Source organism: Salvia hispanica, chromosome 2, assembly GCF_029641045.1.
Source record: "Salvia hispanica isolate PSC_SH4W2 chromosome 2, Shi_PSC_v1, whole genome shotgun sequence".
In the NCBI taxonomy this organism is placed as follows: domain Eukaryota; kingdom Viridiplantae; phylum Streptophyta; class Magnoliopsida; order Lamiales; family Lamiaceae; genus Salvia; species Salvia hispanica.
In genome coordinates, this window is record NC_142693.1 from 23,390,099 (window position 1) to 23,413,315 (window position 23,217).

At 36.0% G+C, this 23,217-nt stretch overlaps 2 protein-coding genes, 1 long non-coding RNA gene and 1 pseudogene across 6 annotated transcripts; 3 read left to right on the top strand and 1 right to left on the bottom strand.

Moving 5' to 3' along the window:
- The first annotated feature begins 749 nt into the window (after nucleotides 1–749).
- Nucleotides 750–3,795, top strand: LOC125215659 (rosmarinate synthase-like; annotated as a pseudogene). Its single transcript, XR_016135853.1, has 3 exons — nucleotides 750–1,232; nucleotides 2,199–2,543; nucleotides 3,276–3,795. The product of XR_016135853.1 is annotated as a rosmarinate synthase-like (transcript).
- Nucleotides 3,796–7,750: 3,955 nt separating this feature from the next.
- On the top strand, nucleotides 7,751–15,404 carry LOC125189624 (uncharacterized). The gene is made up of 2 exons (XM_048086888.2): nucleotides 7,751–8,362; nucleotides 14,688–15,404. The coding sequence occupies exons 1-2, from the start codon at nucleotides 7,790–7,792 to the stop codon at nucleotides 15,402–15,404; spliced, it is 1,290 nt and encodes a 429-aa protein (XP_047942845.2). The 5' UTR covers nucleotides 7,751–7,789.
- On the bottom strand, nucleotides 9,376–11,677 carry LOC148931838 (uncharacterized). Of its 3 annotated transcripts, none has more exons than XR_016135814.1 (7): nucleotides 11,385–11,677; nucleotides 10,907–10,962; nucleotides 10,393–10,480; nucleotides 10,252–10,320; nucleotides 10,135–10,175; nucleotides 9,836–9,891; nucleotides 9,376–9,593 (listed from the first exon to the last, which is right to left on the bottom strand). It is a non-coding gene; the product is annotated as an uncharacterized LOC148931838 (long non-coding RNA). The 3 variants fall into 3 exon arrangements; XR_016135813.1 differs by having other exon boundaries at nucleotides 10,393–10,450; nucleotides 11,385–11,674; XR_016135815.1 differs by lacking the exon at nucleotides 10,907–10,962 and having other exon boundaries at nucleotides 10,393–10,450; nucleotides 11,385–11,674.
- A 4,409-nt stretch (nucleotides 15,405–19,813) lies between the features above and the next one.
- LOC125187402 (uncharacterized) lies at nucleotides 19,814–22,013 on the top strand. The gene is made up of 2 exons (XM_048084025.2): nucleotides 19,814–20,351; nucleotides 21,208–22,013. Exons 1-2 carry the CDS (start codon nucleotides 19,860–19,862, stop codon nucleotides 21,823–21,825), a joined length of 1,110 nt encoding a protein of 369 aa, XP_047939982.2. The 5' UTR covers nucleotides 19,814–19,859; the 3' UTR covers nucleotides 21,826–22,013.
- Nucleotides 22,014–23,217: the final 1,204 nt, after the last annotated feature.

Here is a 23,217-nt window from a genome sequence, read left to right on the forward strand (position 1 = left end):
GCCTCAACAATTAAACAACATTAAATTTATATCATCGATCTTTTTTCCCAAACTTTAATCTAACAAACTGCAGATGGAAATAGATAAGTGGCTTCCAAATTTCCAATCTCATCTTCTTGACCAACATAATGGTGGTTTTCAGTTTTTCACAACATCACTGCTACTTTTTCAATTGCATGGCTAATATTCGATGAAATGCTAACGAGAGATAGTCTCATTACTTTTAACAAAAATTGAATATTCTATAAGGGGAATTGGTTTCTAATATAACGAAATTTACTTTTTTTTTGTATTTGTGAAATGAATTCCATTAAATAAACTTCCAACAACAAAGACGCCATCCTATTTATGATTGAAACCCTACTGTGCAGGGCTGGTCCTATGCATTCAATTGTAATAAATTGAGGTTTATGGATATAAGAAGCCCACGTGGTACCACAAATACCCACAAAATTTGATACTCTAACTGTCCCATAGAAATAGACCATATTTCTTTTTTCGTCCATCTCATGCATGTAGTCCATATCCATTCATGAAAACCTTTTTTCCTTTCTTTTTTTCCTTTATTATTTATGGATCCCACCATCTAGTACACAATTTCAATTACTTTTTCTCTTTTTCTCTTACGTTACCAATTATACATTCAAACCCGTGTCAATCTTAAAAGGCCTATTTCTATGGGACGGGGGGAGTATACTCTAAAAATGATACGACCATCCTGTTATAAATAAAGCTTGAAACATATGAAACCAACATATTCATAGAGATAAATTTTGTCCCCTCTCTCTCTCTTACACAAACTCACAGACACTTTGCAAGCATGAAGATCACAGTGAAGGAATCTACGATGGTTAAGCCAATGAAAGAAACGCCGACTGAAACTCTGTGGCTATCCAACTTAGACTTGTTTTTCACCACCGACTACCATAGCCGTTTGGTGAACTTCTACCGCAACGACGCCGGCGCCGCCGACTTCTTCGATGCGGCAGCGATGAAGGCGGCCCTCAGCAAGGCCCTGGTTGAGTTCTACCCGATTGCGGGGAGGCTGGGAAGGGGCGACGATGGCCACATTGTGATCAACTGCAACGGGGAAGGGGCGTTTTTCGTGGAGGCGGTGTGCGACGCCGAGATGGATGAGCTCGGTGGCTTCAGCCCCAGGCCCGACATCAGCCTCGTCCCCGCCATCGATTACTCTTAACGATATTTCTTCTTTCCCGCTTTTTCTTGTGCAGGTACTCCGCTTTTTTTCCCTAATCGAATCAATTAAGTCACGAAATTTCTATTTTTCTTAGTTATCCTAGTGTGACATGACTACCAAATTGGTCTAAACCTACATGTGAAAGAAAAAATATTTTATACACCCTCCGTCCCTCAAATTTTATCACCATTTGATCTGGCACGGATTTTAAGAAATATAATAGAAAGTGAGTTGAAAAAGTTAGTGGCATGTGGGTCCTACTTTTATGTATTAGTTTTAAAATAAAATGTGAGTGAGAATGAGTTAGTGGAATGTGGGGTCCACTACCAAAAATGGTAAAAGTGAAAGATGAAAAATTTTTAGGGACGGACGAAAAAGAAATAGGTGACAAATTTTCAGGGACGGAGGAAGTAAATATTATATATCGATCCAATCAATTAGGTCAATTTGTTTGGTAGATGTTGATTCTTTCAAGGGGCAATTTTGTGGGATATAATTTACTCCCTTTGTCCATAATTTAAAGAACTCTTTTCACCCACTTTTTCCATTTACTTTAAATGGAGAAACTAATAAAGAGTATAAAACTAATATTTTAAGTGGGTCCCACATTTAAAACTAATACGTTAAATGGGTCCCACATTTCACCCACTTTCTCCATTTACTTTTTTTCACAAAGTCAAACAATTTCATAAAACTCGTACCGAGTCAAAATGACTCTTTAAATGGTGGACGGAGGGAGTATTTATCTTGGAGTTATATGATAAAAAGAATGACCTAAAATGTATTTTGATCGTCCTATTAGAAATGAATCATTTGATTTTGACATAAAATTTTATATAGTGTTGTTTTATGAGTTAACGAGAAGAGAATAAAGTAAGAAAAATAGGGATGATGATGTTTCTATTTTTAAAAACGTTTCATTTTTAATGGGACAGAAGGAGTATAATATTATATTTTGGTTATTTATCTTTCTTACCAAACTCGGATAAACATGAGACAGTTAACCCGGTTCAAATGCGGTGGGGTTAGCTTGAGTTTCTCAAACGAGCATCATCTATCAGACGGCATGTCCTCTCACCATTTCGTCAACACCTGGTCCGAAATGGTCCGCGGCCTAATCACCTCCGCCACTGTCCCCCCTTACCTGGACCGCCACGTTCTAGCCGCTAGAGACCCGCCACGGCCCGTGTTCCCCCACGTCGAGCACAACCCGCCTCCAACACTCAAACACCCTCTCAACGTCTCCGGTGAAACAGAGTTCTTAACATTCCGGCTGTTCCCCGATCAGATCAACGCCATCAAGAAGGAATGCGAAGACGAGAAAATTGAATACTCCACCTACCAGGTGTTGTTGATACTACATGCTTCATTCTCCCATTTATTTCATTATGATCTGTCCCATAAAAACAATCCACCTGTTTTGGTCACTTCTTTACTCTAACGGGGCGGGCCCCTTCACTTATATTTTTAGTCTCTCTCTCTTATTAAATCTATTTTGTATTAAAACACGTGACATCTCAAAAGTCTCTATTTTTATGGGTTGAAGTATATTTCACCTCTCATTAAGTTAGAATATATATTTCCTCACCACCGTTAAATGTCTTATATTCTTTTTCAATTTGTTCGATATTAAATGTCTCAATTCTCTTTTTACTATAGTTGGTAAGTGGATCATTTACTCCACTAACTCATTTCACTCGCATTATATTATAAAACTAATACTCCATATAAGTATGATCCACGTTTCAATAACATTTTCGATACTTTCCTTTTCAAAATCAAATACTTCCTCCGTCCCAAAATATGAGTCATATTTAGTTATGGCACGAGTTTTTAGAAATATAAAGAAAAGTGGGTTGAATACGTTAGTGGAATATGGTCCCACTTATGTCTATTAGTTTTATAACAAAATGTGAGTGGATTAAGTTGGTAGAATGTGGGACATACTCACTCTACGAGACGGAGAGAAAAAAAATTTTAAAGAACATTTATTTTCAATTTTTTGTCCCCACTGTCATAATAGATGAGAAAATAATATTTTCCTTAACTAAACTGTCTCACTATTTATATATATCAGGTGCTCACAGGCCACGCCTGGCGTTGCGCTAGCATAGCCCGCGGGCTGCCCGAAGACCAGGAAACCAAGCTTCTTTTCGTGTTGGACGGGAGACGGAGGCTACAGACGCCGCTCCCAGAGGGGTATCTAGGCAACGTAATCTTCCACCACACCGTGTCCGCTATGTGCGGCCAACTGGGATCGAATCCGTTGAGGTTCGCGGTGGGGAAAGTGAAGGAGGCGATTGACCGGGTCAACAACGACGAGTACTTGAGGTCGGCTCTAGATTACTTGGAAGTGCATCTACGTATTGGCAAGGAGGTTTTGTATAGCAAAAAGAATGTGAATTGCCCTAATTTCAGAGGGACTGTTTTGCTTGCGATCTTCAAAACAAAGGGACTGTTTTGCTTGCGATCGCGCTGTATAAAGAGCATATGAGGCGTTTTGAGAAGTTGCTTTATGCTAGTTTTGCATAATGTCTTTTTTTTATAGTATGTTATTTGTTGCTTTATTCATTTAAGTTCAGTCCAGAGTTGAGTTTCGGGTTTTCTTCGTGATTCTTTCCCACAGTATAATAATAGATCTAACTGCCTTTAGTTTAGTACTATAAGGAATGTTGTAATCTCTTTTGGTGCAAACTTTAAAAAACTAAAATAGTACTCTCTCGATCCCATAATAGATGTCACACTTTCCTTTATAGTTTGTCCTACAAAAGATGTCACATTTCTTCTTTTAAAAAAAGTTCTCTCTCACATTAGTTATAAAATTATATTTTCTCTCACCACTTAACAATCAAAATAACATTTCTTAAAATCTTGTGTCATCTTTCAAGTGTGACATCTACTATGGGACGGAGGGAATATAAAGATTAAAGAGAAAATAAAATAAGAAAGATAATAAAGTACGTATAAGAGAGAGAGTGAATAAAGTTAGAGAAGAGATAAAAAAAAGGAATGGAACAAGTAACTTTATACAATTGAAATAGAATATAGAGCCAGCAGTTTGGGGCGGAGTAAGTAAGATTTTTGGCCCAACTGAGTCTCTATTGATAAACAAGTTTATTTGGATAAAGTTCTAAGACTCAACGACTCAAAGAGCCAACTATTACTATGAATAACGTTTGAGAGCCAGATCGGAATGACGGCAAATAAAAGGAGCCAATTGTTATGAATGTGGCCATCACCAATAAGGGTGTTGATGTTGGCCTTTTAAGGAGTCATTTATAACGAATTTCAGTGTTGTTCCACTACGGTTTGTGTACAATAGCAATGTAATCATGTCGATTTAAAACATCAAAGTCCTCCACATCTAACTTTAACCTTTCAGTTTGATCGCCTACTAGTAGTTGCTTATCACATTCAATTCGATCTCAATGCCCTCACCGAAAATTAATACAACAAAAAGAAAGGCAATATAAAGCAATAAAATACAATATAAAAAATAAAAATAAAATAAAATAAAGCAATAGAGACTCTTTCCATTCTAGTTTGTTTGGCAAAATTAGTCCAACTACTTTATCAATTCTACTTTAAAATTAATATAATCCCATAAACATCCATTTTTATGAGAGCCGTGAGAGTATCTGATTACTACTCCGTATTAAAAAAATAAATAGAAAGATTTTTAATTAAATTTATTTTTATGTAGCTGCCTAGCTGGGTCATGAGGCCAATGAGGGACGCAACACGTAGCATGCATTTTTTTTTTTTTAATTTAAAATTTTATATAGTAACAATAAATGGGCACAATACGGCCACTTCGTGGATACGTAGGTTTTAAATTAATCATTCATTGTTTTCTTTTCTTTAATTATGTAATTAATGAAATTTAACACACGTTGTTTTCTTAATTAAATATAAATTTGACTAATAATCCACCGACATCTTCCATCCCACAACCAGTTTTTGCCCACGTTTCCTCTCCGAAATTGCCTAATTTGAACTCATATTGTAATAGTGAAAGTTTTTTAATTTGATATTTTTACTGCGTCTATTTAGAACTTTTATTTTGTTTTTGACGAAAATTGATAAAACAAATTAATTCGCAAAACTGAAATTACCCGCAAATATAGAATTTCAAAAGCAGCAAATAGGGGCTCTTCAAAAATGAATTCGGTAGACACAATTTTTAACTGGTAATAAACTGACAAATTTCTCATGAATACACCTCAAAAGTTTGATAAGAAATTAAATGTCATTTGTCATTCATTAAAATTGTAGGGCAAACCGACCCATTTAGCAATTAATATTGTGAGGTAATATAAAAATTGACATCCTCAAATCTGAACAATTTAATTTTAAACCAGGGTGCCATTATTATCTAGCATGTCCTGCAATTTGGACCAATATTATTATATGTGTAGCAATACAGTGTTACGTGTCATTCTCAGTTGATCCTTTTACATATATAAATCTCATTATTGTGAGTTTGCAACTCCGTTTTTACTATACCTACTTGATGCAATTTTAGGGTACAAGACTTTAAGAAATTAATATTTAATATATTTAAATGATTGTGTGAGGAATTATTATCTATCTCAATGTACCGTCCTTGACAAGTAGAATTATTTTATTTTAATTTGGTCTATAACTTATAATTAAAAAGTTTATATTTTTAGAATAGATGGTGATGTTTAAGTTACGGAAACTTGTGATTTTATGGGAAAAAGAAACGGGCTGGTCCCAGGTGCATTGGGTGCGCCACGTGCATAGAATTCTAATAATTGAGAGAAGTTTCAACAAACAACCATATAAAGTTGAAAATGAAATTCTTTTTTGAATTATATAGGCCATTTTTCTCACTGGTGATAAATTATAGTATCCCGATTTAATATTATAAAAATCATTTCTCCAATTGAAAATTAGTGTATCCCCTAAAAATGATAGAAGTAATTTTTTGAAAAATGTAAGGATGTCAATGTAGTCCGTAATCTGTGGGCCAGTCCGAATAGCCCGCTAAATTTATAGGGCTAGGGCTAAAAAGTTCTAGCTCGGTAAAATTACAATCCGATTAGCCCGCACCCAATTAACCTGCAACCCGTTAGGGCCAGACCCGAAAACCCGATGGGCTGGCCCGGAAACCTGATAAAATTTCTATCGTTCTATTTGTTTGACTCTAATTTGACGCTTCATTGATTATTTTATAATATAGAATATAGATTACTAAAAAAATAACTTCAATTTTATATATTAAATATATAAATTATATATTAAAATTTTTATTAACATAAAAATTAGAAACTTCAAATTCAATAAAAAATTCTAAAACATGCTTTAAAATTTCTTGATGTTTATATTTTATTTTGCATAAATCTCAAATATTAGTATTTGATCATGTTTATGTTTGAGTTTAAGCATATATCTCAAACTTATCATAATTAAATATTTTTCATTTTATAAATATAACTAATTTTCACCATTATTTATTGGATTGATCGTCGGTAGCAACCTGATTAACCCGCTGGGCTAGCCAGAAACCCGAGCTTTTAGGGTTAGGGTTGAACTTTTATAACCCGAAAAAATACAACGCGATTAGCCCGCACCCGATTGAACCGCAACCCGAATAGGGTTGGCCCGAAACCCGGTGGGCCGGCCTGATTGACATCCCTAGACAAATGTGATTATTTTGGGCTGATATATTGGGCTCAAAGCCCAAATTAAAGACAAAAACTATTCCCACAAAACTTGAACTGTTTACATTTATTTTGTTCTAATGATTTGTATAGATTACAAAATAGAGGCAAACATTTGTTGTAACTATTGGGCCAAAGCCCAAATCAATGCCGAAAATTATTTTGTCGTACAAAAGTAGACTAAAAGGCATTATAATTGTAATTATATGGAGATTCCCCTACAAAAGTAGACTACATTAATTGTTGACAAATATGGTCAAAATATGTGATGACGATATTAATTGGACTCAATAGAATTAATATTCCGGTGGCTGAGATTAAATTGGCATTTAAAATACATACCTACTCCACAAATATTTTGTTTGAATGGTTAAAGATACAACTTAATTTCCATAAAAATTCTTTTATTTTGACATAAATAGATTTTATTGTAAAGACTATCTTAAATTCTAGTACTCACTCCGTCCCATCGAAGATGACCCACTTTCCTTTTTAGTTTGTCCCAACCAAGATGACTCATTACCAAAAATGGAAATCCATTTATCTCTACTTTATCCCTCTCTCTTACTTTACTCTCTCCACTCAACATACAAAATAAAGTTGCATAAAATCCCGTGCCGCCCAAGAAAGGGGTCTTCTTCCTTGGGACGGAGGGAGTAGTATTTTTATACTACCCTAAAAGTCAGTGAATGCAAATCACTTTTTCAGATAAATTATAGGAGTATAAGAGAGAAGATAAATTCAAGTTTAGACTATTTTTTTTCTTTCCTTTCTCTTTTAATTTTATTAAATTAATCAAGCACCCGTTTACATATGGTTGTCTTTTTAACAACTCTCACCGACATATGAAAATAATATACTCCATATTCATTTAAAAGGAGGAAAAAAGGAGTAAACCGAAGCAATGGTTGCAGAAGTAGAAGAAAAGAAATTATATGATGCAGCGACAAAGGGAGATGTAGTTACTTTCCAAACACTTCTACGACAAGATCCATTTCTTGTTGATCAAGTTTCATTTTCACGTTCGAGAAATCTCCTACACATAGCAACAATTCATGGACAAGTAGGCATAGTGGAAGAGTTGTTGAAAATAAACTCGGAGCTAGCTCGAGACGTCGACTCCAAAAAGTCGTCTTCTCTTCACATCGCAACTGCACAAGGGCACGTTGAGATTGCCCGAAAATTGCTATCTGTGGCCCCAGAGATGCGCTGGTGGCTCGACGATCAGGGCATGAACCCGGTTCATATTGCCGCCATGAGAGGGCATGTTGAGATCTTGGAGATTTTGCTTGAACATGACTTGACTCCTGCGATAGAGAGGCTGCATCGCGGCCAGACTGTGCTGCACTTGTGCGTGAAACATCGTCAGCTTGAGGCGTTGCGGTTTTTGGGGGAGAGAATGGGTGATCTTGTGTGTGTGAAGGATGATGATGGGGAGACAATCTTGCATTTGGCTGTTAGGTTCAATCAAGTTGAGGTAAGTACCGACTCTTTTTTTTTTTGGATAAATAAACAAAAAAATATATAATTTGCATCATGATGGATTAGGTAGACATTCATTTTTTGTCTTTTCTTAATAAAGAGTCATGCATTCATGATGAATACCAAATTGTTTAAGGTTGGAGGATTAGGAAGGGCTGGGGCATTAGAGAAAGAAATGAATGGATTAGAAAAAGATTTGGATTAGAAAGAAGAAGAAAATGTTAAATTGAGAAAGTGAGTGGAACGTGGGACCCATTATTAGTAAATAATTTTATAATGGATTGTGAGTGTAAAAAGCTAGTAAAATATGGGGTCCGCATACAAAAAGTGGATAAAGTAAAATGTAATCAAATGCAAACTTTGTTTATTGTACAAACCCCAAACTCTATATTTGGATCGTTAGATTTCAATATTAGATGTCAATAGATGATAAATAACGTCAACAGAAAATGACAACATTATCAACCGATTAACGTTGTGTTGACATTTTCTGTTGATGAAACCTGCACCGGCAAAATATGGGACATTTAATTGGGACAGGAGAGTGTACACTACAAGAAAAAGAGGCTTTCCCGAGCACCAAGTGGTCGGAAATATAAGGCAAAGTGCTCGGAAAATCGAGATATACCGAGCACTTTCCTAGCACCGAGAGTGCTCGGCTTTCGCTTCGTCGGAATTTTTATACGAGCACCTTAGAGTGCTCGGACATCCGAGCACCCGATTGTGCTCGGAAAATGCCGAGCACATACCTAGGTGCTCGTAATATTCCGAGCACTTACATGATTTTCAGATTTTGGAACATGGCGAGCACATACTAAGGTGCTCGGACATCTGACCACCCGATTGTGCTCGGAAATGCCGAGCACATACCCAGGTTATTGAAATATTTCCATTTTCCAAGCACATATAAGTGCTCGGAACAGGTTATTTCTGTTTCTTTTTAATATATATTTTTTATTATAATTTTTAAATTAATAAAAAATCAAAATTATTTAATGAATAAATAAAGAAAACAAAATTCAAATAACATTAAATTAAATAAAATAGTTTTACAATTGTTTTATTATACTATTCCTCCTACAACATCACAATTTGTTTACCCGGATCCATCTACACTTATGTTAAGCTAATCTAAATCCGCTTGCACTTCTCCAATCTGCAAGTTGTATGAGTTTGCGGCCCCGTTCATCCTCCATAGAGCGTCCTGTCGATGCTCCTTAAGAAATCTACACAATAGACAAAACATTAACATAGATATGAAAAAAGGTTTATATTCTTGCTGGAATTGAATGCAAACAAAGATGACATACTAAACAGATGAAGGCAACAATCCCCTATTATCTCCATGCATCATCAACTTGGAGAAACATATGATTTGACACAAACTTATCATCAAAATCAAGAAAATTTCCACCAGGAGAAAAAAAAACGAAAAGAAAATTAAACTGAAAATCAGTGTAGACTATACCTGACAACAGCCAGAAGAACTAGATCGGGCAACCTGATTTTGACACACTTGGCAACCTGAACAAGCAAGGGAAGAGGGATCAGGGCACAATGGTTTGAGAAATGGAAAGGGAAAGCTAGCTTCTAGAAGAGATCTTGGCATATGCAAATGCTGGTTCAAGAGCTTCTTGGCTAGTTCGAGATATGAAACGGGGACTAGCTCTGTATCCAGAACCTAAAGGTGCATTAGCTCTGCATGAATGAGGAACACTGTCTGTATGAAATGATAAAAACACATTTGGAATTGGAGGAAGTGCATACCCGAATGAGTTTTGTTTGATAGTCAGCAACTCAACGTCCAGCTGCATAAAATTCATAAGTAATATCCTATATTTGGCTGTCTCAAAGATGCAGAGTAATAAAGATACAGAACCTCACCTCAATGGTTGTTGCATTGGGAGGAATTTCCATATGCTACCTCAAGAGGTACAATACAACCAGCAGTCTCTGCATGCAACACAAGCTAGCATTGAGTAATCAAATTTAAAGCATGTGGAAGATTATTGATCTGAGTCTCACCTAGCCCCAGCACTCATGCCTTCAACTCCAAGTCTAATTTTTTAAGAACTGCTCCTCTCTGAAATTAACCAACATCAAATCCACACAGCTACAACAGAACATTTAATAGAATATATTAACAGACATCATAAACTATTATCTAATAAGCTTCTGAGGTTACATCCGCCGTTAGACTTTAAACTTAAATCTTTCGAAATGTATTATCAGGGTAATAATAGCTACCTTTACTCCAATTGATTCTGTAAAACAAATACATTAAATTCAGTGATAATTGACTGTGTCAATTCTGTAAACATTGAGTTTAAGCGTGTTATATACATCACCATAGACCATACTTCCTTCTGTGCATAGCCAAAAGTAGAAAATATGATAAATCATTGAGTGCACATTTATACCACTCTTTAGCAGAGTACATAGGAAAATAATTCCAAGAATAAGCTTATGGACAACCTCACGTGAATAAATTATACACTCTAATGAATACTACTACTAGTACTACATACATAAGTGTTACCTTAACAACAAGAAGGGAATATATCGCAACTGTAGTTCCAACTTTGGCCAAAGCTCCTACCAAAAATATTTAACCTTAATACTATTTTAAGAACCAATAGCACAATACTGTATGAAAATCTGGAGAAGCCACTTGGATTTGCAAGAGAAGCTACATATTTATACAATAAACAGCTAAAATCATACACAAAACAGTAGGACCACAAAATAGAAATTTTTTTTTTGCATCAATTGTACAAATTATGTACGAATTGCATCAATTACATCAAAATTAGAAAAAGGAAGGTCAATTGCATCAAAATTACGTACGAATTGCATCTGAAATTACAACAATTGCATACAAATTGCATCAAAATTACAACAATACGTACAAATTGCATAAAAAATACAACAATTACATAAAATTGCATTTCAAATTACACGAAATCGAACCAAATTCATCAAAGAAAAATTAAAATTAAGAGAGAAAGGGATTGCACCTCAGAAATAGTGTGAGGGAGAGAGACTGGGTGGGCGAGGAGTCTCTCGGTGGAATAATGTGGCTCGCGATGGCGGTAGAGAGATGAGAGGGAAACTGCCGATTGAGCGATGGGAAGAGAAATCGAGAGGGAAACTGCCGATTGAGCGATGTGAAGAGAAATCGAGAGGATAAATATAGGGCGGTTTTCCAGATCGGCGGAGAGAGGAGATATATTTCGCGGTTTTAATTGGCATTCCAAGCACCCTAACGATGCTCGGGAAATTAACTACTTACAGTGTACCTCAAATTTCTATGTGTAATTATTCAAAATAAATCTTAAACGAGCACTTATACGGTACTCGGAATTTACCAAGCACATGTATGGTGCTCGGAACTAATGTTAAAAGTATTGATATTTTATATTCAAAATAAATTTTAATATTTGATAAATAATTTGCAAATTTTTATACATACAAATTTATTGAGATATTTCTATGTACTAGTAAAAAATACTATTAACATGTTTTAAATTATTGTTGTTGTGAAATAATTATTACTTAAGTATTTTTAATAACTTCCGAGCACTTACATGGTGCTCGGCATTTTCCAAGCACATATATGGTGCTCGGCTTTATTACTTAAAAATATTAATATTTTATGTTCAAAATAAATTTTAATGTTTACGGTAAATATCCACAAATTTTTATATATGCAAATTTTTCGAGATATTTCTATGTACTAATAAGAAATATTGACATGTTTTAATTTATTATTGTTGTTAAATAATTAAAAATTATAGTATATTTTTTTATACTTTCGAGCACTTACATAGTGCTCGGCATTTTCCAAGCACAAGTACGGTAGTCGGAATTATTGCATAAAAATGTTTATATTCTATGTTTAAAATAAATTTTAATATTTATGGTAAATGATCCACGAATTTTCATGTATGCAAATTTTCCGATATATTTTTATGTACTAATAAAAAATATTGACATGTTTTAATTTATTATCGTTAATCATTAAAAATTAATTTTTTTTTATAATTTCCGAGCACAAGTACCGCCGTCGGAATTGATGCATAAAAATGTTAATATTATATGTTTAGAATAAATGTCAATTCCGACCACGATAATTGTGCTTGCTTTTTGCCGAGCACAAGTAGAAGTGCTTGGTATATTGCGAGCACACGTAGAGGTGGTCGGTATTTTCCGAGCACAAATAAAGGTGCTCGCTAGTTTCATAGATGATTTAATAGGTGATGCGATTGCGTTCGATACCACGAACAATATTTTTTTAATATAACTAATCGTTCTCAAGAAAATTTGAATCAAATAATTGGTTTATAATCCGTATCAACCGTTCGGACCGGCCACGAGCGGGCGGTTTTGTTGCGCTATTGCACGCAGTTTTAGCTTGGCTATTTTTTTAAAAATAATTTAAATACATTTTTCTATCTTTAAGTATCTTCATTCTCTTCTATACTTGTAGTTTTTGAAATAGTGTTGCCATTTTATTCTATATTACAAATTTCCGAGCACAACTAAATGTGCTTGCTTTGTGCCGAGCACAAGTAGAAGTGCTTGGTAAATTGCGAGCACACGTAGAGGTGGTCGGTATTTTCCGAGCACAAATAAAGGTGCTCGCTAGTTTCATAGATGATTTAATAGGTGATGCGATTGCGTTCGATACCACGAACAATATTGTTTTAATATAACTAATCGTTCTCACGAAAATTTGAATCAAATAATTGGTTTATAATCCGTATCAACCGTTCGGACCGGCCACGAGCGGGCGGTTTTATTGCGCTATTGCACGCAGTTTTAGCTTGGCTATTTTTTTAAAAATAATTTAAATAAATTTTTCTATCTTTAAGTATCTTCATTCTCTTCTATACTTGTAGTTTTTGAAATAGTGTTGCCATTTTATTCTATATTACAAATTTCCGAGCACAACTAAATGTGCTTGCTTTGTGCCGAGCACAAGTAGAAGTGCTTGGTAAATTGCGAGCACACGTAGAGGTGGTCGGTATTTTCCGAGCACAAATAAAGGTGCTCGCTAGTTTCATAGATGATTTAATAGGTGATGCGATTGCGTTCGATACCACGAACAATATTTTTTTAATATAACTAATCGTTCTCAAGAAAATTTGAATCAAATAATTGGTTTATAATCCGTATCAACCGTTCGGACCGGCCACGAGCGGGCGGTTTTGTTGCGCTATTGCACGCAGTTTTAGCTTGGCTATTTTTTTAAAAATAATTTAAATACATTTTTCTATCTTTAAGTATCTTCATTCTCTTCTATACTTGTAGTTTTTGAAATAGTGTTGCCATTTTATTCTATATTACAAATTTCCGAGCACAACTAAATGTGCTTGCTTTTTGCCGAGCACAAGTAGAAGTGCTTGGTATATTGCGAGCACACGTAGAGGTGGTCGGTATTTTCCGAGCACAAATAAAGGTGCTCGCTAGTTTCATAGATGATTTAATAGGTGATGCGATTGCGTTCGATACCACGAACAATATTTTTTTAATATAACTAATCGTTCTCAAGAAAATTTGAATCAAATAATTGGTTTATAATCCGTATCAACCGTTCGGACCGGCCACGAGCGGGCGGTTTTGTTGCGCTATTGCACGCAGTTTTAGCTTGGCTATTTTTTTAAAAATAATTTAAATACATTTTTCTATCTTTAAGTATCTTCATTCTCTTCTATACTTGTAGTTTTTGAAATAGTGTTGCCATTTTATTCTATATTACAAATTTCCGAGCACAACTAAATGTGCTTGCTTTGTGCCGAGCACAAGTAGAAGTGGTCGGAATATTCCGAGCACAGTTAAAAGTGCTCGCTGGGTTGCCGAGCACAAGTAAGAGCTAATCGTTGGTTTGCCGAGCACAAGCAAATATGCTCGGTAGTTTCCGAGCAATGGTAAAAGTGCTCGGTAGTTTCCTAGCACAAGTAAAGCTAATCGTTGGTTTGCCGAGCATAAGCAAATATGCTCGGTAGTTTTGCGAGCAAAGGTAAAAGTGCTCGGTAGTTTCCGAGCACAAGTAAGAGCTAATCGTTGGTTTGCCGAGCACAAGCAAATATGCTCGGTAGTTTTGCGAGCAAAGGTAAAAGTGCTCGGTATTTTCCGAGCAATGGTAAAAGTGCTCGGTAGTTTCCGAGCACAAGTAAGGTGCTTGGCAAGTGTTGGTCGGGAAACAGTGTTTTTTTTGTAGTGGTAGAATTTATTGAAATCAAGTTGACATTTCATTCCGACAATCTTCACCATGAACTACTCCATTTGTTACTTGAATCATCATCTCAAAATCTCAGATGGTAGGATATCTCCTAAAAAACAACAAAATAGAGAAGCTAACAGCAAATTCCATGGGCAAAACACCACTCGACATCTTGAGAGAGAGCCCCCAACACACAAACACCTATTCCGAAACCGAAGGCCTCCTACTATGTTTGTCGCATCAGCCATTTCTCAACCTCTTCCGCGAGATCACCGGCATGACATTGGTGGTGGTCGGCCTCATCGCCGCGATGGCGTTCCAGGCGGCCGTCAATCCCCCGGGAGGGGTGTGGCAGGACGACACGCCATCACACAGAGCCGGGAAAGCAGTGATGGCATCCACTCATCCAACACTGTACAAACACTTCTCTCGTGCTAACACCGCGGCTTTCGTCTCGTCTCTCCTCGTGATCTTCCTTGTGGCCGTCCGAGCGCCGACGAACGCGTTCGTTTTCGTGATTGTGAGCTGGTACGCGACGCTGGTGTCGATGGCGGCGATTGGAGTGAGCTATGGAGCTGCCTTGATCATGACGGGTCCCGTGGAAACGGAGACGGTTGGGGAGATTGTTGCTGAGGTAGTGTCGGTGTTTGTGGGAATCTATGTGTTAGTAATCGTGTGTGGTTATGTGGAGAAGTCTTATTTTGCGTGGAAGAGACGGAGACTGCAGCGTGGGGATGTTGCAATCATTCATCTGATCACACGCTGTTTTTATCATATTCAACGTGATGTTGAAAGCACGCCGATTAATTGAATGAAGAAGATAGAATCTTGGTCTTTTAGAACGAGCACTAACTGTTCGATGAAATGCTACAAGCAGTAATGCTGCCATCCTCATTTGTTTCAATCAGAATTATGAATAATGGTTGTCGAATGAAGATTACTGACTCATAATTGACAGCCCAAGCTTATCTTGGCTTAGTCTTAGTTAGTTTTTAGTATTCCTAGTCATTAGCTATTTTCTGTTATTCCTGATTCTTAGCTCTTTTCAGTTTGACGTTGTGATCTTCATGCTTAGAGGGCTTATAAATAGCACCTCATATTAGTGGAATAAGATAAGTCACTTTGATTCATCTTCTTGTATGCGTTGTGCATACAAATATTTCTTTCTTTTGTGTTGTCCAATTTCTTGTTCCAACATAATGGTGATATCGATCCCATAAAATGTGCAGAGGGAAGTTGTGTGTATAATTAGTGAAAAATGGCCGGATTAGGTTCTATCAAACCCGGTTTTGGGCCGGTTTGACACGAGCACACTGTGCACACAAGTTGCCGCTCATAAATGATTGAGAAAAGTCTCAAAAACACCCATAAATTTATGTGCAGGAAATTCTTTGTGGATTAATTCGTATTGCAATCCTATTTCTTATTGGGCTTCAATTGGAATGTATATTCTCATTATCAAAAAATAAATAAAGCCCAACAATCTGACTTGTAACAAAATAATAGTAGTTAGTTAGTAACTTAGCAAATTGAAAAAATATACCCGGTCGATAATCAATTAAGTTGAGATTGGCTGGTACTGAAAATTCAATTCCTAAACATTTTTCCAACTAGTATCTAAAATTCAATTATACATTTCTAATGTACTCTAGTGTTCAATAGTATATAGTTGTATTAGTAAAAAGTTATGGGCATCCAATCTGGAAAACGATGTGGGTATTTTGGGGTGTTATTAATTGCATGTACTCTAATATATGGTTTAAATATATCATACTAATAAGTTATTAACATCATACGTGGTTAAGATTAAATTGGCATAATACTACTATAGTATACATACATTTCACAAGTATATTTTTAAAAATTGTGAAAGATAACATCTGTCTACAATATTATGTCTTTGAAAACGATAAATCTAAAGAAATATATATTTTGTTATGTTTCACACGATTAGATCACGTGACCTCAGATTTTAGTTTAATAATCTGATAGGGAAGTTCCCTATCAAGAGGTTTGTAGAGCACGCGAAGATTGAATGGAAAGAAAGCGATAATTTCCGAGTTGAAGTTCTAGGGTTTTGGGACAAGGATGAGAAAAGACACTCTCTGATCGTATTTGTCAAATTTAACACGGTGTTGGAAGTTGAAAGGACACCAAGTATTTGAATGAAGAATGTACATTGGGTTGAATGGAAGCCGGAATCTTACGACTGCACCATGAAGATCGTACGATTTCTGATCATATCTTTTGCAGTTTTTTTATCGAATTATGAAGATGTAGTAAAGAGTCCGGAGATGTACTCAAGACCTCGAAGATTAGATTAAGAGCCATGAAAGTAACTAGCTGAGTCTAAATTAGTGTGTTTCTGTATTCATGTTATAAGGTGTCCTCCATTGCATACTATATCCAGAGCTTGTAGTGAAATTAAATTTCCAACTGTTCGACGAAATGTTATCAAGTATAATTGCTCTTCAAGTGTTGCTGTCCAACTGTTCGACATATTGTTATCAAGAACAGTTCTGTCTTTTGGTAGTTACCGTTAACTAATACTATCGACATATTGAAGAAGAGATTGATAAAGGAACTAGAATCGTAATGAATTGGTTGGTTGTTCAATAGAATAGTGGTCCCTTTTAAACATGGGAGAAAATACATTGCATGGTATATACTCTGTATGGAAAGTGAATAATCCTATTCTATACACAATATCAATTGCCTCCTTGATTACTCTGTGATTTGATTCTCTAATTATTCTTTCCATCATGACATTCCCCCTCAATTTGAGTAGTGAGTCTCCGACACTCAATTTGCAAAAGACTCAAATTAACATGTAACATGTGTGGTCGAAAACAATATCCCACATTGAGGAATGAACAAGAGTTGCAAGCATATATATGGGCTTACCAATGATGAGGTTTGGTGCCCCTTGCACAGCGGAAGACTTGTACAAAACAAATAAATCAGACACGGATGTACTTGACCGATTATGCGATTAATCAATTCACATGTTAAACAGATAATTCATGCTTAGAAAATACAAATCCTAAACATGATTTCTACGGTTTAGAGTTACCGATTTGATTCTCCAAAGAATCGTCGATTGCTCGCGCCTTCTCCACGTGATGATCTTCAATACTAGACCACGGATCTTCTCTCTGGTTCCCGAACTGTATCTCGATATCAGGGTGGGCTGATCTTATCAAAATACTAGGACTCGAATAAAGAAGACAGAAGAAATCCTTTTGGGAATAGGTGAAGAATTCGAAATTCTCCACAGGAGATTTTCAAAATTTTCGAAAATTTTAAGAAATAAAATTGTGTTAATTCTGTCTCCTTTATTCTCCTATTTATATTAAGTTCCTTTTGGGCCCAGACAGGGATTTATGGAAGGTTTTGGATATGGGCTCCCCCAATTAGCTTTTTACTAATTAAATTGAACCCACAATTTAATACAAGCTTATATTGGAATATTACGAGTAGCCACTACAGAAGTAATATTGAACTCTACCCATCCAAATCCGAAATTACAAGTAATCCGGATGTCCACTTTGTTTATTATTTATTTCCCGCGCTTAATATATAAATGTCCATTAATTAATTAATGTCTGCTATGGACTTAATTAATTAACATCTTATTTATTCCAAAAGTAGACTTAGCAAGAAACATTTATTTATTATTCATAGAGTAATAAAATTCCAACTGGCCAGTTTTCCGAATAATAAAACCTTGTTCGAGCTCCTCTTGAGGACATTCAAACGAGACTCACCTCGCGCACATTTGAACATAATAGCAATCCTAGCATCGCTAGATATTAATCACCACTACCCAATATATCCGGATTATTGGGTTGCAAAAAATCCGCACCATTTGATAAGTCAAAGTAGTGCACAGTCAATACCGTATGCTCAATGCTAACATATGTAGATTAAGAAATAGTATTTTATCAAGACCTAGTCTTTCAGTAGATAGCATAAAGACACGTCTTGCTGTTAGATCCGTTCAGTCCTATACCACATCAATGTCATCTTATTTCAGTAAGGCTTAGAAATATGCGGACTGACATTGCAACCTTTCACGATAGGTAGCCAAAGCCTATCTAGGTTGTGAAATTCTTCTTTTTCTTTTGCAAAGCATTGCATAGATCTGACCGTGCTACCTTAAAGTGGACGACGCCCACAACCGGTCTACTAAGCAAAAGACTTTAGACTTTGTTTACTTCTTATGCATTGAAATGTTTGTAAAACATCTTATAAATGCACAAGCAAACACAATGTAATAATAATAGTGATTCTATTCGTGCGAGACTGCTCGAATAATACTGAATCAGGTTAAAAGTGGATTGTAGAGTTTTACGTATACAAGCAAGATTTTATTCGCGCGAAACTTGCTCGAAACATGCTTTTCAGTATACCAAACCTAACAACCAATTCCATTAGAATGAGGCCTTTTGTGGAGTACCCCAAGAGCAAAATCGTAAGGACTTTAATTTGCCCAAAGCGAACAATATCATACTAATGTGGAGTTTGGGTATACACCACCAATCCCTTACACTTACTTTATTATCTTTATATTTAATACATTATACACCTTTTGATCCCCTACACTAACTTTATTTTCTTTTTATTTATTATATTACACATCTTTTTCTTAACTTCCTTATTTAAAAAAAATATTTTCCACTACTATGGAAGCGTATGGAGTAAAAATTTCGCCAATTAATAAAAACAATTTCCCCTAAAATTTGACATTAATGGATTAAATTGTGAATGGCCAGGTATTGAAAATTCAAATCACTGAACATTTAAGTATTCAACTAGTAGCTTTTAAAAACTCAATTTACGATTCTCATCTACACTTTTCTGAAATAGCTGACCTATTCATTGTAACCAATAAGAACTAGTTGTGTCTAACAAGTACACTGGCTCTTGAGAGAAGCCGATTGTTATTTTTGGGACAAGTTCTCATGTTCGGTAACGTAATATGATAGTACTATCGTAGAAAACTTACTCAACAAAAAGAATAATATAGTACAACCAAAGTATTCACGCAAAGAATCACCTGTTTCTCTTTGAATTTTCTCTTTGCTTTTGTCCTATAGTTGTCGGCTTTTAGACAAATTCCCTAATGAAGAGTATGAATTTTTTGTCTTCTTTACGGCAGGTTGTCTTAACTATTTTGCGTGTGCGTGAAATATATAAATAAAAATAATATATATACATCATTGAGTTTGGAATTCACAAGCTTATCTGTAAAACAAAGGCAAAAATGGAGTTCGGCGAAACAATGGTTTCGATATCACCGAAAAAGAAACTATACGATGCTGCAACAACGGGCGATACGACAGCATTCCAAACACTTGTGCAACAAGATCCATCTCTTGTTGATCAAGTTTCATTTGCACGTTCAAGAAATCTCCTTCACATTGCAGCTGCAAGTGGGCACGTCGAGATTGCCAGAATGTTGTTAACCGTAGGCCCCGATGAGATGTGCTGGTGGGTCGACGATCGAGGCATGAACCCGGTTCATATTGCTGCCATGAAAGGGCATGTTGAGATCTTGAAGGTTCTGCTTGAGAATGACTTGTCTCCTGCAATGGAGAGACTGCATCGAGGCCAGACTGTGTTGCACTTGTGCGTGAAACATCGTCAGCTTGAGACGTTGAAGTTTTTGGTTGAGAAAATGAGTGATCTTGCGAATGTGAAGGATGATGATGGGGAGAAGGCCTTCAATTTGGCTGTTAGGTGCAATCGAGATGAGGTAAGGGCACTTTTTCTTTGGTTGTCAATTTATTACGAGTAAATAGGATAAGAAAAGTTGGATAAAGATGCAATAAAATTTATCTAGTACAGATTGTGTGGAGTATGGAACCTGAAGTTAAATAATCCAAGCAAGGCTCAAAGGAAATTTACCTAGTACAATTATATTTTAGGCCCAATTAGAATTTTATCATAACTAGAATGAGTTTTCATTATTATATATACATATAGGAGGGGTGCGTTAATATTATAACTAGAGAATGTGATCAAATGCAAACTCTAAATATGGTACAAACTCCAAACTATAATCTGGACCGTTAGAAAATATCAACAGATGGTAAAATAATAACAACAAAAAATGTCAACACAATGTCAATCGTGATTTTATGTAGTGTTATTTTGTGAGTTAATGAAGAGAGAGTAAAGTAAGAGAAAAGAAAAAGTATAGATAGTATTGTTTCCATTTTTAGAAATGTTTAATTTTTAATGGGACAACCCAAAAAGGAAAACGTTTCATTTCTAATGGCAGGGGAGAGGGAGTATAATGCTAGTAAAGATAGAACAATTTTTGAACACACCCTATATATAATCTTACATTTTATCACGTATCCAAAATTTATTGTGAAAATCATTGTCTTAACATCGCTCCGAAACGTAGATATACATCGTATCGAAGTGGTTCGACTTTTACATTCATGATATTATTTATGCTATTATCCTTACAATAAATACTAGTTATGGCGCCCAACATTTTAGTCTCTACATAATTAAGTCACCTAATTTTTATTGAAATTAAGTTGGTGACTGACATTTGACTCAATTTGTTATGTGAATTAATTATTGCATCAAAATCTCAGATGATACAATATTTGATGGATAAGAATACAGTAGAGAAGTCCATCATCAACGATATAACCGACATGACAATGGTGGTGGTGGGCCTGATAGCCGCGATGGCATTCCAGGCGGCTGTCAGCCCTCCCGGCGGCTTGTGGCAGGACGATACGTCATCACACAAAGCCGGAAAAGCGGTGATGGGATCTACTCATCCCAAACTATACAATCTATTCTCTCGTGCTAACACCACCGCTTTCATTTCGTCTCTCCTCGTAATCTTCCTCGTCGCCTTGCGAGCACAGACGCATGCATTGTTTTTCGTGATTGTCATCTGGTATGCAACATTCGTGTCGATGGCATCTATTGGAATGAGCTATGGAGCTTCTTTATACATGACGAATCCTATGGAAACACAAACACTTGACAAAATTGAGGATATTGTAATCTATGGATTCGTGAGCATCATTGTATTAGTAGTCGTCTGGATTGTTATAAAGGAGTCGCATTTCAGGTTGAAGAGACTGAAACTGCAGGATGGAGATCTCACAATCACGGATCGAATCTTTCGCTATATTTTTCGGATTGGTGAAGTTGCAATAAAAAGAGTGCGGAGATGTACTCAAAACCATGGGGCTTAGATTAAGAGCAATTAAAGTAACTAATTGAGTTTGAATTGGTGTCTTCCTATTTGTAATAAGAAGTCCTCCATTGCATACTATATCCAGGGCTTGTAGTTATAACTTCCATGTTCGATGATGACACGTTATCAGGAACAGATGCTTGCCATATGTTTGACGAAATGTTATCAAGAACATTTTCTCTCTAACTGTTTGACGAAATGTCTCTCTGTTGGTAGTGATAATTGAATTTAACACCGTAGATAGATATAGTAAGTATGAACACGAAATTAGATTGATACATTCAACACAAGATTCACAAACCAATCAGGGGCAATCAAAACAATTAGCAACTCATTTCAATATGGAAATCACCAAAAACAACAGAAATTTATGGTTGATTCGATGATGATTAATGAATCAGTCAAATAAGAACATCTGGACCCGACTTAGACTGGTGGTTAGGCGATAAACTAGTGGTGACCAACAAGTACATTGGCTGTTGAGAGGGGATTCTTACTTTTTGGATAAGTTCTCTGTTGGAACATTTTAATATGGTCCAACGTGATCGTCTAAATATTGTATATTATTTATGACTATTTAATTGAATGACCTGATTACGTGATCTATTAAGTTAATACTCCCCCCGTCCACAAAAATAGAGCACATTTACCATTTTTGGCCGTCCAAAAAAAATAGAGCACATTCATTTATGAAAAGTTTCAACAAATAATAACCCTACACATCATTTCACTAACAATATGTTAGGAACCTAAATTCCTAACGAACCGATAAAACGGAAAATAACAATATAAAGAGAATCCGGCGCCCGTGAGGGTCGGCGGGGATAAGGATCTGGACGGCAGTGCACGGGTTCCAACCCGTCGGGCAGCGGCTACAGATCAGATATACGTTTCCGGCTGTGCACGGAGAGATTCCGTCGGGCAGCCGGTGGCGTATGGAATTTAGGATTCAACGTATCACATATGGAACTTGGCCAGAGTAATATATTGATTGATTGAATGAATAAAATGAGAACAACTTATCCCTATTTATAATAGTAGAATACTAGCTTATGGAACAAGAAAACAAATATATGAAAAGATATGCAAAACCCTAATATATCTAAACTAATTAAATGAAGGCTCGTAACAACTCCCCCACAGTTAAAATCCACCTTGTCCTCAAGGTGGAAACCAGAAACCAACGACGAGAGTTGAAAGCAAAAGCTTTCGGGAGGCGTTTCCTACCGGATTAAACACATATCGACCAACTGAATTTCTTCCTTTATCACCTCCAAGAGTGCTCAAATATGACGTGTCATTTTGCGGAGGGATCAACCTTGCATCAGTATCGAGTGATTTTGATCGATGATTCATACTTGGTACATCACCGACACAAGCAATGGTGGGC